The 13,719-nt window shown below is 43.4% G+C and overlaps 1 protein-coding gene across 1 annotated transcript in view; it reads right to left on the reverse strand.

Annotated features, from left to right (window-relative positions):
* The window catches only part of LOC105026649 (protocadherin Fat 3), a 159,671-nt gene that overhangs the window by 135,745 nt on the left and 10,207 nt on the right, over positions 1-13,719 (reverse strand). The window contains exons 6-13 of the mRNA XM_029121213.2: positions 13,037-13,190; positions 7,011-7,226; positions 6,079-6,222; positions 5,302-5,559; positions 4,981-5,217; positions 4,546-4,774; positions 3,274-3,419; positions 3,026-3,163 (exon numbers count right to left, since the gene is read on the reverse strand). Of these exons, the coding sequence (XP_028977046.2) occupies positions 3,026-3,163; positions 3,274-3,419; positions 4,546-4,774; positions 4,981-5,217; positions 5,302-5,559; positions 6,079-6,222; positions 7,011-7,226; positions 13,037-13,190 (1,522 nt within the window). The remainder of the gene's footprint in view (positions 1-3,025; positions 3,164-3,273; positions 3,420-4,545; positions 4,775-4,980; positions 5,218-5,301; positions 5,560-6,078; positions 6,223-7,010; positions 7,227-13,036; positions 13,191-13,719) is intronic.

Raw genomic sequence — 13,719 nt, forward strand, 5'->3', positions numbered from 1 at the left:
AGGAACTCCCTACTCACTCTGGCCACATGAAGTCGGGCATTGTCCAGCTCTAGGAGGAACCCAGGACCCACTGCACCAGCGTAAGGTCTAATGATGGGTCTGAGGATTTCATCCTGGTACAGCAGTCAGGGTACCATTGGCTAGCACGTTTGATCTGTGCAACCCACCATGGACATGCCTCTCCAGACCATCACTGACCCACCGCCAAACCGGTCTTGCTGGATGTTGTTGTAGGCAGCATAACGTTCACCACGGTGTCTCCAGACTCTTTCACGTCTGTCATGTGCTCAGTTTGAACCTGCTCTCATCTGTAAAGAGATCGGGGTGCCAATTGCGGGCATGCCAATTCAGGTGTTCTCTGGTGAATACCAATCGAGCTGCACGGTGCTGGGCTGTGAGCACAGGTCCCACTAGAGGACGTTGGGCCCTCATGCTACCCTCATGGAGTCTCTTCGTGTAATGGCCCGTCTCCTGGTCCATGCTATTGAGACTGACACTGGGAGACTCAGCAAACCTTCTTGCGACAGAATGTATGGACTGGACTGCCTGCAGGTACCGCCTCATGCTACCAGTAGTGACAAGGACACTAGCAACATGCAAAATTAGAGAAGAATCAATCAGGAAGGATAAAGGGAGAGCAATTTTTCCCAGGCCCACTCCTGCAAAACCATTCCCTTTTTCGAGGTTGTCTTGCTGTTGCCTCTCCAGTGCACCTGTTGTCACTTCTATTAGCACCAAAACAGGTGACATTGATTCAAAATTGCTTAAGCTTCCTAACTGGGCAAATTGATATCCCTGTAATTTACTTGACTTGGTGTTATACTGTGATGATTACGTGCTCCCTTAATTTTTTTGAGTAGTGTATTTCCGGGACATAAGCAATGATCAGTTGACCTATGTTGGAATCAGCACCTTTAGCCAGATTTCCCTTGTTTGAACAAAACATAATATTATGAACATGCATAACAGCCCCGCATTTAGATGAGGAAAACATTCATTTCTGTATTTACTCGTTTGTCGAAGTCCTCTACTGGAACAAACGTCTGTGAAGGAGGGGTTGTCTGTTAGAGTCCGAGCCAATCAGCAAACACTCAAACACTCAAACACTTCAATGGTGATATAGCCCTTCCATGGTGATATAGCTCTTCAATGGTGATCTACTATAGCTCTTCTATGGTGAAATAGCTCTTCAAAGGTGATATAGCCCTTCCATGGTAATATTGCTCTTCAATGGTGATCTACTATAGCTCTTCTATGGTGAAATAGCTCTTCAAAGGTGATATAGCCCTTCCATGGTAATATTGCTCTTCAATGGTGATCTACTATAGCTCTTCTATGGTGAAATAGCTCTTCAAAGGTGATATAGCCCTTCCATGGTAATATTGCTCTTCCATGGTAACATACTATAGCTCTTCCATGGTAATATAACTCTTCCATGTTAATGTACTATAGCTCTTCCATGGTAATATACTATTGCTCTTCCATGGTAACATACTATAGCTCTTACATGGTAATGTACTATAGCTCTTCCATGGTAATATAATATTGCTCTTCCATGGTAACATACTATAGCTCTTCCATGGTAATATAGCTCTTCCATGGTAACATACTATAGCTCTTCCATGGTAATATACTATAGCTCTTCCATGGTAATATACTATAGCTCTTCCATGGTGATATACTATAGCTCTTCCATGGTAACATACTATAGCTCTTCCATGGTAATATACTATAGCTCTTCCATGGTAACATACTATAGCTCTTCCATGGTAATATACTATTGCTCTTCCATGGTTATATACTATTACTCTTCCATGGTAACATACTATTACTCTTCCATGGTAATATACTATTACTCTTCCATGGTGATATACTATTACTCTTACATGGTGATATACTATTACTCTTACATGGTAATATACTATTGCTCTTCCATGGTAATATACTATTACTCTTCCATGGTGATCTACTATTACTCTTCCATGGTTATATACTATTACTCTTCCATGGTAACATACTATTACTCTTCCATGGTGATATGGATCTTCCGTTGTGACATAGCTCCTCGGTGGTTATATACTTTAGCTCCTCCATGGTGATATACTGAAGCTCTTCCATGGTGATATACTGAAGCTTCTCCATGGTGATATACTGAAGCTCCTCCATGGTGATATACTGAAGCTCCTCCATGGTGATATACTTAAGGTCCTCCATGGTGATATACTGAAGCTCTTCCATGGTGATATACTGAAGCTCCTCCATGGTGATATACTGAAGCTCCTCCATGGTGATATACTGAAGCTCCTCCATGGTGATATACTGAAGCTCCTCCATGGTGATATACTGAAGCTCCTCCATGGTGATATACTGAAGCTCCTCCATGGTGATATACTGAAGCTCCTCCATGGTGATATACTGAAGCTCCTCCATGGTGATATACTGAAGCTCCTCCATGGTGATATACTGAAGCTCCTCCATGGTGATATACTGAAGCTCCTCCATGGTGATATACTGAAGCTCCTCCATGGTGACATGCGGTAGCTCTTTCTTCGTTATGTGGCTCTTCGGTTGAGAACAGATTTAGTTTTTCCCTGTTGATATAGCTCTTCTGTGGTGAAATAGCTCTGTAGAGGATTGCACATTTTTGGGCTAAAATTCTACTAACTACTTTGGGGAAGGCGTTTGTAAAGACCTGAAAGTTCTCTGTGCGTCTCTGGCTGTCTGTATGGTATGTTGATTATCCAAACATTCTTGACAAAAACAGACTCTTAATTAAACTACTCTCTAGGGAGTCTGGATCGATGATTTAAAACCAGAGTGGTTCGTGGACATTTTTATGAGAGGATCGCGCCTTAGGTCTGTTACACAACCCACCCCCTTCCACAATAGCCATCAGGAGACTGTTCGTAGCACTCCGTCACATGACTCAGGGGTGAGGGAGGGGTTTCCTGACAATGAAGTTCCATGTGCGCCGATATTGCAACGATAACGCTGTGACGTTGACATAAACACATGGACGTGATACCCGTAGCAGCATCTCCGCCATCCTCTGAGCCACGCCGGTGTCCTGACAGGTGAGGCTACGGGACGGCATCCTTCCCCGGACCACAGTGACGTTGACATAGGTGGGCTCTGAACGCAGCTCCCCATCGGTCGCCTCCACCTTCAGAGGAAAAAGAACAGCCAGGAGGGCTTTGGAATGAAACCCCATTCCTTATTTAGCTCACTTCAGAGGAATGGACAATGTCAATCCGGTTAAATTAAGTGAAGTACCTTCAGGTTGAAGACACCCGTCTTGAGGTTAGCGGAGGCCAGGGACCTCCTCAGGAACAGGACTCCAGAGTCTGGGTTCAGGTTGAAATAATCCAGCTCATTACCTGACAGGATCCTGTACTTCACCAGCCCCAGGTCGTCTATGTCTGCAATACCAACGCAATGCAACTTCAATGTCTATATGTCAATAAATCAATCAACTGTTTTTACCAAATGCAGTCCAGTTATAACTGTCCCCAACATTCTGTTCCCAATGCTGTCCCCAACAAGTCCCCAACACTGTCCCTAACATCCTGTCCCCAACACTGTACCCAACAAGTCCCAAACACTGTCCCCAACATTCTGTCCCCAACAATTCCCAACACTGTCCCTAACATCCTGTCCCCAACACTGTCCCCAACAAGTCCCAAACTCTGTCCCCAACATTCTGTCCCCAACAATTCCCAACACTGTCCCTAACATCCTGTCCCCAACACTGTCCCCAACCTCCTGTTCCCAATGCTGTCCCCAACAAGTCCCCAACATCCTGTTCCTAATGCTGTCCCCGACAAGTCCCCAACTGTCCCCAACGTTCTGTCCCAGAGAAGTCCCCAACACTGTCCCCAACATCATGTCCCCAACATCCTGTCCACAACAAGTCCCCAACACTGTCCCCAACATCCTGTCCCCAACACTTTCCCCAACACCCTGTCCCCAACAAGTCCCCAACATCCTGTTATCAACAAGTCCCCAACACTGTCCCCAACATCCTGTCCCCAACACTGTCCCCAACATCCTGTCCCCAAAAAATCCCCAACACTTTCCACAACATCCTGTCCCCAACACTTTCCCCAACACACTGACCCCAACATTGTTCCCAACACCCTTTCCACAACACTGTCCCCAACATCCTGTCCCCAACACATTCCCTAACACTCCAAAATCCTGTCCCCAACATCTTGTCATGCCCCCAAAACCCTGTCCTGTCCCCAGCACTCTGTCCCCAACACCGTGTTCTGTCCCCAACATCCTGTCCCCAAAACTTTGTCCTGTCCCCAGCTCTCTGTCCTGTCCCCAAAACCTTGTTCTGTCCCCATCACTGTGTCCCCAAAACTCTGTTCCCAACACCCTGTGTAGGTTAAAGCAAGCAACTACAGTGTCTTGTGCTTGATTATCCATTAAGACCTTGGAAACTAGACAACATAGTGAGGGAGGTTTCCACCCAATCAATGGTGAGCAATCACTCAAGCACACACAGAAACACTGTCCAGACCTGGAGTTTAGCCAACCTACCCACAGCCGACATGGTGACAATGTTCTGTCCCACAGGGAAGTCACGCCCAATCATCCCTCGACAACTGACCCTCTCAAAGAGCGGTCTGTTGTCATTCACGTTGACAACGCGCACAGTCACGTTGACCTCGTTCTCCCGCCGGTACGGAGAACCCCAGTCCGAGGCTCGCACTGAGAACGTGAAGAGATCCGCTAACGTCTCATAGTCCAACTCACTAGTGGTCCTCAGCTGAGTGGAGAGGAGAGAGAAAGACAGAGACAGGGTGGTGAGGAGAGAAGAGGACAGGAGAGGGGAGGAGAAGGGAGGAAGGAAGGAGCAGAGGACAAGAGAGGAATGGGGAGGTGAGAGCACAGAGGAGAGGAAGAGCAAATGGGTCGGGAAAGGAAAGGAGTCGAGATAATTGGGTTGTCAATTCTTGCAGGATGAATACCCACGGCGAGGAACAACACGGCCGGCGCCACCAGTACCTCCCCTGAGTCCTGATCGATGGTGAACGGCAACGCCTGGAGCCCTGCGAGGCTGTGAGTGATGCACCCGTTCTCTCCTCTGTCATCATCCACTGCCGACACCACCAAGATCACCGTGCCGACCGGCGTGGTCTCATCCACCGACACATCGTATGCGGACCTGGTGAATGTGGGCGTGTTGTCGTTAGCATCCTCCACGGTGACCTAAGGGGAGGGCGGAGCCTGTCAGTCATCTGCAGAAACACTCAACGTAGGTAACCTTGACAACGGTGAAAGAGGAAGCATCACCTGGACCCTGGTATTCACTTTACTGCCCTCCTCAATCACCTCGAGCTCCACCACCTCCTGGGATAGGCTGGTCAGAGTTGTCGTCGTGACGATGACCCCAGTCAGAGGGTTGATGAGGAAATGAGGCGGGGCAGAGAAGAGCCTAAAGCTGTAGGTGACACTGAGAGGCTTCGGGGTGATCTGAACCTCCACCACAATGGAGCCAGGGGGGGCTATCTCACTGAGTCGCACCTGGTAGAGCTGCTTTTTAAACCTCACCTGGACAGGGACATCCAACTCCATCAATTACACATTGATCAAACTGCATATGAAATTAAAGTGAACATTTAATGTATTAGGATACACTCAGAAAACTGTAATAGGGTTTGTGAAGGGTGAGAGACTACAGATGTGAAGGTGGAGAGACTTCAGACGTGAAGGGTGAGAGACTTCAGATGTGAAGGGGGATAGACTTCAGACGTGAAGGGGGAGAGACTACAGATGTGAAGGGGGATAGACTTCAGACGTGAAGGGGGAGAGACTACAGACGTGAAGGGTGAGAGACTTCAGACGTGAAGGGTGAGAGACTTCAGATGTGAAGGGGGATAGACTTCAGACGTGAAGGGGGATAGACTTCAGACGTGAAGGGTGAGAGACTTCAGACGTGAAGGGTGAGAGACTTCAGACGTGAAGGGGGAGAGACTTCAGACGTGAAGGGGGAGAGACTTCAGACATGAAGGGGGAGAGACTACAGATGTGAAGGGGGATAGACTTCAGACGTGAAGGGGAATGATTCACCTGGACGGGTTCTGGTTTTTTCACTAGTATCTGGACGACCTGGGTGTTGGAGAAGAGAGGAGGAGTTCCTCGGTCTCTAGCCTGAAGAGTCAGGTTACAACCAAACGGGAACTTCTCCCAGTCAACCACCACTGACCTCTTTACCTGAGAGGAGCAGATATTGTAGTAAAAAAAAGAGATGAAATATGAGTAGAGAAGAGAGAAGAAAAAAATGAAGAGAGCAGAAGATCTACAGAGACCTATTTTTGGGCGCAGAATTTATCATTCCCGTTCTGCACCAGAAATCGAATAAGAAAATATGACAAAATGAAAATGATAATTTTCATACTCATCAAATCATTCAGTGACCTCTCATGCCCTGATAGGATTTATATAACCATAATGTCTATTATTAGATACATCTATATTTTCTACCTATGATTAGATCTAGATATCCATATATTATACCTGTAATTAGATCTAGATATCCATATATTCTACCTGTAATTAGATCTAGATATCCATATATTCTACCTGTAGTTAGATCTAGATATCCATATATTCTACCTGTAATTAGATCTAGATATCCATATATTCTACCTGTGATTAGATCTAGATATTAATATATTCTACCTGTAATTAGATCTAGATATCCATATATTCTACCTGTAATTAGATCTAGATATCCATATATTCTACCTGTAATTAGATCTGTACATACAGCTCCGGAAAAAATTAAGAGATCACTGCACCTTTTGCTTTACTTTCCCAAAAAGTCGAAAAGGAAGGTTTTGAGTGAAAAAAGGAATGGTTAAAATTAAGAGACCACTGCAAATTCAACGCTTCTGTTCCTCACTCAAAACTTTCCTTTTCAACTTTTTTGGAAAGGAAAGAAAACGATGCAATGGTCTCTTTATTTTTTCCGGAGCTGTATGTATATCCACACATCCTACCGTGAATGTGTTGCCAACCGACCGGTCCACCTTGAACAGTTCCAGGGGATCCCCCTCCACAATGGAGACCCATTCGACATCCCCACTGATCCCCTCATCCTGGTCCTCCACCGTGACAACAGCAAACACTGGGTCACCGTCCAACCAGGACGGCACCAGGCCCACCGCGGACAGAACCGGAGCAAACTCATTCACCTGCTCTACCGTCAGGACCACCTGGTGAATGATTGGTCAATTGATGATTAGTCAGTTGATGATTGGTCAATTGAGGATTGGTCAAATGTCTTGGTATTATAATTCCTACAGATAAAAGCTATTTTAATGCACACCTTAGGAATCCCAGAGACCAAAAAAAATAATCTGTCAATCATAATCTTGTATGTATGTTATTTTTGACCTCACGTTGGCATGGTTACCACTGAGGGGGCCATAAGTAGAGATGTGGTTCTCCCAGAGTTGAGCATTATTTTAGTCATTGGGACTGTCAGCCTTTGTGGCAGTTACAGTGGACAGCCAACATGATACCACTGGCTCCAATGTATATCCCCCTGGCATGTCTATCTTGCTAAATCTCCCAGGATGGCTCAAAAAAACAAACAAGCAACACAGAAATTGGCTAAAAATAGACAACATTAACATATGTAGCCTATAAAACACGGTTTGTTAAATTGCCAACTTGCTAACATCAAATAATGTTCATATTCAAGTTATTTCAGAACTGCACTCAGATACACAACTGTTCAAAAGTTTGGGGTCACTTAGAAATGTCCTTGTTCTCAAAATAAAAGAAAACTATTTGTACATTAAAATAACACCAGACTGATCAGAAATACAGTGTAGACATCGTTTATGTTGTAAATGACTATTGTAGCTGGAAACTAATTTTAACTGGTAAATCTACATAGGGGTACAGAGTCCTGTTAACAGCCACCATCAGTCCTGTGTTCCAGGGGCATGTTGTGTTTGTAAATCCAAGTATATCATTTTAAAAGGCTAACTGATCATTAGAAAGCTCTTTTGCAATTATATTAGCAAAGCTGAAAACTGCTGTGCTGATTAAAGAAGCAATACAACTGGCCTTCTTTATGCAAGTTAGCATCTGCGAGAAATTGCCAAGAAATTGAATATCTCGTACAACACTGTGTACTACTCTGTTCACAGAACAACACAAACTATCTCTAACCAAAATAGAGAGGAGTGGGAGACCCAGATATACAACTGAGCAAGAGGACAAAAAAATTAGTATGTCTAGTTTGAGAATCAGACACCTCACATGTCCTCAACTGGTAGCTTCATTAAATAGTACCTGCAAAAAACACCAGTCTCAACTTCAACAGTGAAGAAGCGACTCCAGGATGTTGGCCTTCTAGATAGAGTTTAAAAGAAAAAGCCATATCTTAGACTGGCCAATAAAAAGAAAAGATTAAGATGAGCAAATGATCACACACACAGGACAGAGGAAGATTGGAAAAAAGTATGGACAGACAAATCTAAGTTTGAGGCGTGCAGATCACAAAAAAGAACATTCGTAAGATGCAGACCAAGTGAAAAGATGGTGGAGTGCTTGATGCTATCTGTGAAGTTTGGTGAGGGCAATGTGATGGTCTGGGGGTGCTTTGGTTGTGGTAAAGTTTGAGATTTGCACAGGATAATAGTGTTCTTGAAGATGGAAGGCTATCACTCCATTTTGCAACATTATGCCATACCCTGTGGAGGGCGCTTGATTGGAGCCAATTTCCTCCTACAACAGGACAATGACCCAAAGCATAGCTCCAAACTATGCAAGAACTATTTAAGGAAGAAGCAGTCAGCTGGTATTCTGTCAATAATGGAGTGACCAGAACAGTCACTGGATCTCAACCCTATTGAGCTGTTGTGGGAGCAGCTTGACCGTATGGTATGTAAGAAGTGCCCATCAAGCACATCAAGTCAATCCAACATGTGGTGAAATCTCTTCAGATTACCCCAACAAATTGACAACTAGAATGCCAAAGCTCTGCAGGACTGTAATTGCTGCAAATAGAGGATTCTTTGACAAAAGCAACGTTTGAAGGACACAATAACTATTTCAATTTAGAATAATTATTTCAAACCTTGTTAATGAGGTTGTATATGTTAATGAGGTACCAATACAGTATATGTTAAGGAGGTTGTATATGTTAAAGAGGTACCAAGGCAGCATATGTTCATGAGGTTGTATATGTTAATGAGGAACCAAGGCAGTATATGTTAATGCAGTGCCAAGGCTGTATATGTCAATGAGGTTGTATATGTTAATGAGGTTAATGAGGCTGTATATGTTAATGAGGTACCAAGGCAGTATATTGTAATGATGTACCAAGGCAGTACATGTTAATGCAGTGCCAAGGCTGTATATGTCAATAAGGTTGTTTATGTTAATAAGGTAATGAGGCAGTATATGATAATGATGTAAATACATTTACATGATCACCCATTTGAAGTCCCACCTTGCAAACCAATCATTGGTTTACCAGAGAGAACTTGTGAAAAGCATGTTTTCCGAGAAGCTTGGCAATTTTTATATTTCATGTGAGGAACCAATAAGAGCCTCATTCCTGTTAGGAGGAGAGAGGACTTGTGAAAGTAGGATGATGTGGAAGCACCTTGAGTACAGATTTGTTTTGCATGACGAATACAAATTCTCATGAGAGGCTGGAATTTCAAGTGCTGACAGTATTTGGATTGTTTATGTGAAATGCTCGGCTGTGTATGGGATATTGAAGTATATATATTTTATGGGTGAATTAAGAATTGACTAGCTGTCTTCAAGTTGTCCACAAAAAAACTTGCTTTTAAACTGTAACCAGCGAATTAATGAAATGCAGTTGAGATCATCAGCCAAACTGACAAGGTATTTACAAATAGTAAAGACAACCATGTATTGATCACATCTGCAGCAGTATCCACATCCACAGTCATTAGTGATTACAGCATCAGAAAAACTAGCAATCTAGAAAAACCATAGGTAATGTCACAGAAAGTCAACGATTATGAAAAAACCCATTTCCCAAAAAGTTGGGAAGCTGCGTAAAATGCAGAAACAGAATGCAATGATGTGCAAAACATTTATCCCGAATATTCAATTGAAAATAGTTCTAAGACAACATATCAAATGTTGAAACAGAGAGATTTTATTGTTTTTGGAAAAATACATGCCCGTTTTTTATTTGATGCCAGCAACACTTTTCAAAAAAGTTGGGACAGGGGCATGTTTACCACTGTATTGCATCACCTCTTCTTTTAACAAAACTCTGTAAGTGTTTGGGAACTGAGGAGACCAATTGTTGTGTCTCCTTTATTCGTATAATTTGTTTTATAGTGTGCCAAAAGTTTTCAATGGGTGACAGGTCTGGACTGCAGGCAGGCCAGTTTAGCACCTGGACTCTTTTACTACAGAGACATGCTGTTATAATACGTGCAGAATGTGGTTTGGCTTTGTCTTGTTGAGTTTAGCAAGACCTTCCCTGAAAAATATGTTGTCTGGATGGCACCATATGTTGCTCCAAAACCTGCATATACTGTTCAGTATTAATGGTGCCTTCACAGATGTGCAAGTCACCCATGCCATGTGCACTAATGCACCCCCATACCATCATGGATGCTGGCTTTTGAACTGTGCGCTGATAAGAAGCCAGATGGTCCCTCTCCTCTTTAGTCTGGAGGAGGCGGCGTCCATGATTCCCAAAAGTTATTTCAAATTTTGATTTGTCAGACCACAGGACAGTTTTCCACTTCGCCTCAGTCCATCTTAAATGAGCTCAGGCCCAGAGAACGTGGAAGCATTTCTGGATCTTGTTTATATCTGGTTTCTTCTTTACATGGTAGAGTTTTAACTGGCATTTATGGATGCAGTGACGTACTGTGTTCACAGACAGTGGTTTTCAGAAGTGTTCCTTAGCCCATGCAGTGATACTACAGAATTGTGTCTGTGTTTAATGCAGTGCCGCCTGAGGGCCCGAAGATCATGGCCATCCAATTTTGTTTTTGGCCTTGTCCCTAGCATGCAGAGATTTCTCTCATTAATTATATTATGTACCGTAGATGATGAGATTCCCAAACGTTATTCTTAAATAGTTGCACTATTTGCCTGCATAGTCTTTCAGAGAGTGGTGAACTCCTCCCTAACTTTATTTCTGAAAGACCCATCCTCTCTGGGATGCCCTTTTCATACCCAATCATGTTACTGACCTGTTGCCAATTAACCTAATTAGATGTGAGATTTTCCACCAGGTTTTTTATTTTTTGCATTACACAACTTTTCCTGTCTTTTGTTGCCCCTGTCCCAGCTTTTTCGAAACATTTTGCTGGCACTAAGTTCAATGTGGGCTTTTGACGAAACCAATAACATTTCTCAGTTCCAACATTTGATATGTTGTCTTAGTACTATTTTATATTGAATTTAGGGTTTAAATGATTTGCACATCATTGCATTCGGTTTTTCTTTCTATTTTACACGGCGTCCCAACTTGTTTGCAAATGGGGTTGTAAATCATCCTATGTGGAGGATGTTACAAACATCTGCTGCTATGTAATGAAAGGAGGAGCAACATGATTAACACATCAGAATAAAAACAGGCTGTTAGGAACTCTCAACTCCTAATGGAAATGGAATTGAAAACTGCATGGAAGAAAGGGATGATTGTTGGGGATGACTGTAAGGGATGACTATAGTGGATGACTGTAGGGGATGACAGTACCAAATTATTGCAGGGGAATTGTAGCTCAGATGATTTAATATTGCCAACCACTTGTTTATATTTAGGATGTTTAGCAGACAGAGGAATAACATAGCTGAAAGAAATGCTGAGCCATCATGTCCATATATGACAAAATCTAGCACTGTAGTCTTGAATTCCACAAAGTCATTGTGGAAAAGGTGCAAAAAGAGATGTTTCCTCTCCATCTATGACCAGGACGGGAATGGAGTTCCTGGAGTTGATAGCACATAATATTACAGTCCTGTTTTCCACACTTTTTATCTGTCTGCCACAGGACATGGGGGGAAGCCAAATTAATTCTGCTACCCAAGAATAGGAAAGCACCCTATAATGGTTCAAACAAGTGACCAATCAGCCTGCAACCAGGCTGTAGCAAACTGCTGGAAAACATTATGTTTGACCAATGATACAGTGTTACTTCAGACATAACAAATAGCCCACAGACTTTTAAATGCCTGTAGGGAACTCAACAGGCCAGCTCTGATGCCTAAACATTTTACATTCCAGTCATTGAGCAGACACTCTTATCCGGAGCAGCTTATCAGTAGTGAGTGCTTACATCTTCACACTTTCCATTCCCTGTCACCTCTGGGAATCAAACCCAAAACCATGGTCTTACAAGCCTCGTCTACCGTACAGTGCTTTGATTTCAGATTGGTTGCCAGGATTAGTTGTTGTTGCTGAGGTTGAAGGGGACCCTAATAACTACTGCTTATACAACATTCCACGTCTTCCTGTTTAAAAACAGCGTACATATACGACACATACATACATGTAACATGTTTAGTTATTATATTATGAAATCATCCATTGCCAAAAGCATTCAGGCTCTACCAATGTTTTTGGGAAAACCTGCCCTTGTCTCATAAAACAGAATGTTCTTGCTCAGCCGTAGTTAATCACACTGACTAATGGCTGCTGCTGTTTCTGCAGATGCAGGATGAATATAATGTCACAACCCAGAGATCTGAGGCTTGAACACACAGTCCTTTAAAAGAGGTTTAGGTCAAGAATGCATGGTTAGGACACACAAATAGAATATAATTCCATATTTCTTCATACATTTTTCTTTGTTCATTGGCTATATACACATGCACACACACACACACACACACAAATACGTTCTCTGCTTCCTGACCCAGGAAGATGAACTGCGTTTATAACTGCGGCTGATCTGAGTCCTAGTTAGTCCCTCTGACCTCTAGGATCACAACAGCATACAGTATTGTTCTTAGTTACAGTTGAGTCATGGAAAGCCCCTCTGACCTCTGACCTCTAGGTGAATACCTTAGCTGTGCTGCTGACCCCATTGGTCCCATAGAGCTTCATCCCTCTGTCCACTGCCCGTACCTCCAGCTCAATCCGCTGGCCTGGGATTGGTTGGCCAGTCAGGGTCACGACCCCGCTGGTAGGGTGCACAGAAAACAGTTCCACGCGCTCCCTGGTGACAAGACAAATTTTATTTAATAAAGCACATTTCTTACAGGCCAATGTATCTTAGTTCTTAAGGTGGTTCAGATATGATGATTGGTGCAGAAACAGAGAGTAAATTGTATGGAAACAGAGAGTGAATGGTGCTGAAGCAGAGTGAATGGTGTTGAAACACAGAGTGAATGGTGCTGAAACAGAGAGTGAATGGTGCAGAAACAGAGAGTGAATGGTGCGGAAACAGAGAGTGAATGGTGCGGAAACAGAGAGTGAATGGTGCGGAAACAGAGAGTGAACGGTGCTGAAGCAGAGAGTGAATAGTGCTGATGCAGAGAGTGAATGGTGCTGAAACAGAGATGGAATGGTGCTGAAACAGAGAGTGAATGGTGCTGAAACAGAGAGTGAATGTTGCTGAAAAAAAGAGTGAATGGAGCTGAAACAGAGTGAATGGTGCTGAAACAGAGAGTGAATGGTGTTGAAACAGAGAGTGAATGGTGTTGAAAAAAGGAGTGAATGGAGCTGAAACCGAGAGTGAATGGTGC

Source organism: Esox lucius, chromosome 7, assembly GCF_011004845.1.
Source record: "Esox lucius isolate fEsoLuc1 chromosome 7, fEsoLuc1.pri, whole genome shotgun sequence".
In the NCBI taxonomy this organism is placed as follows: domain Eukaryota; kingdom Metazoa; phylum Chordata; class Actinopteri; order Esociformes; family Esocidae; genus Esox; species Esox lucius.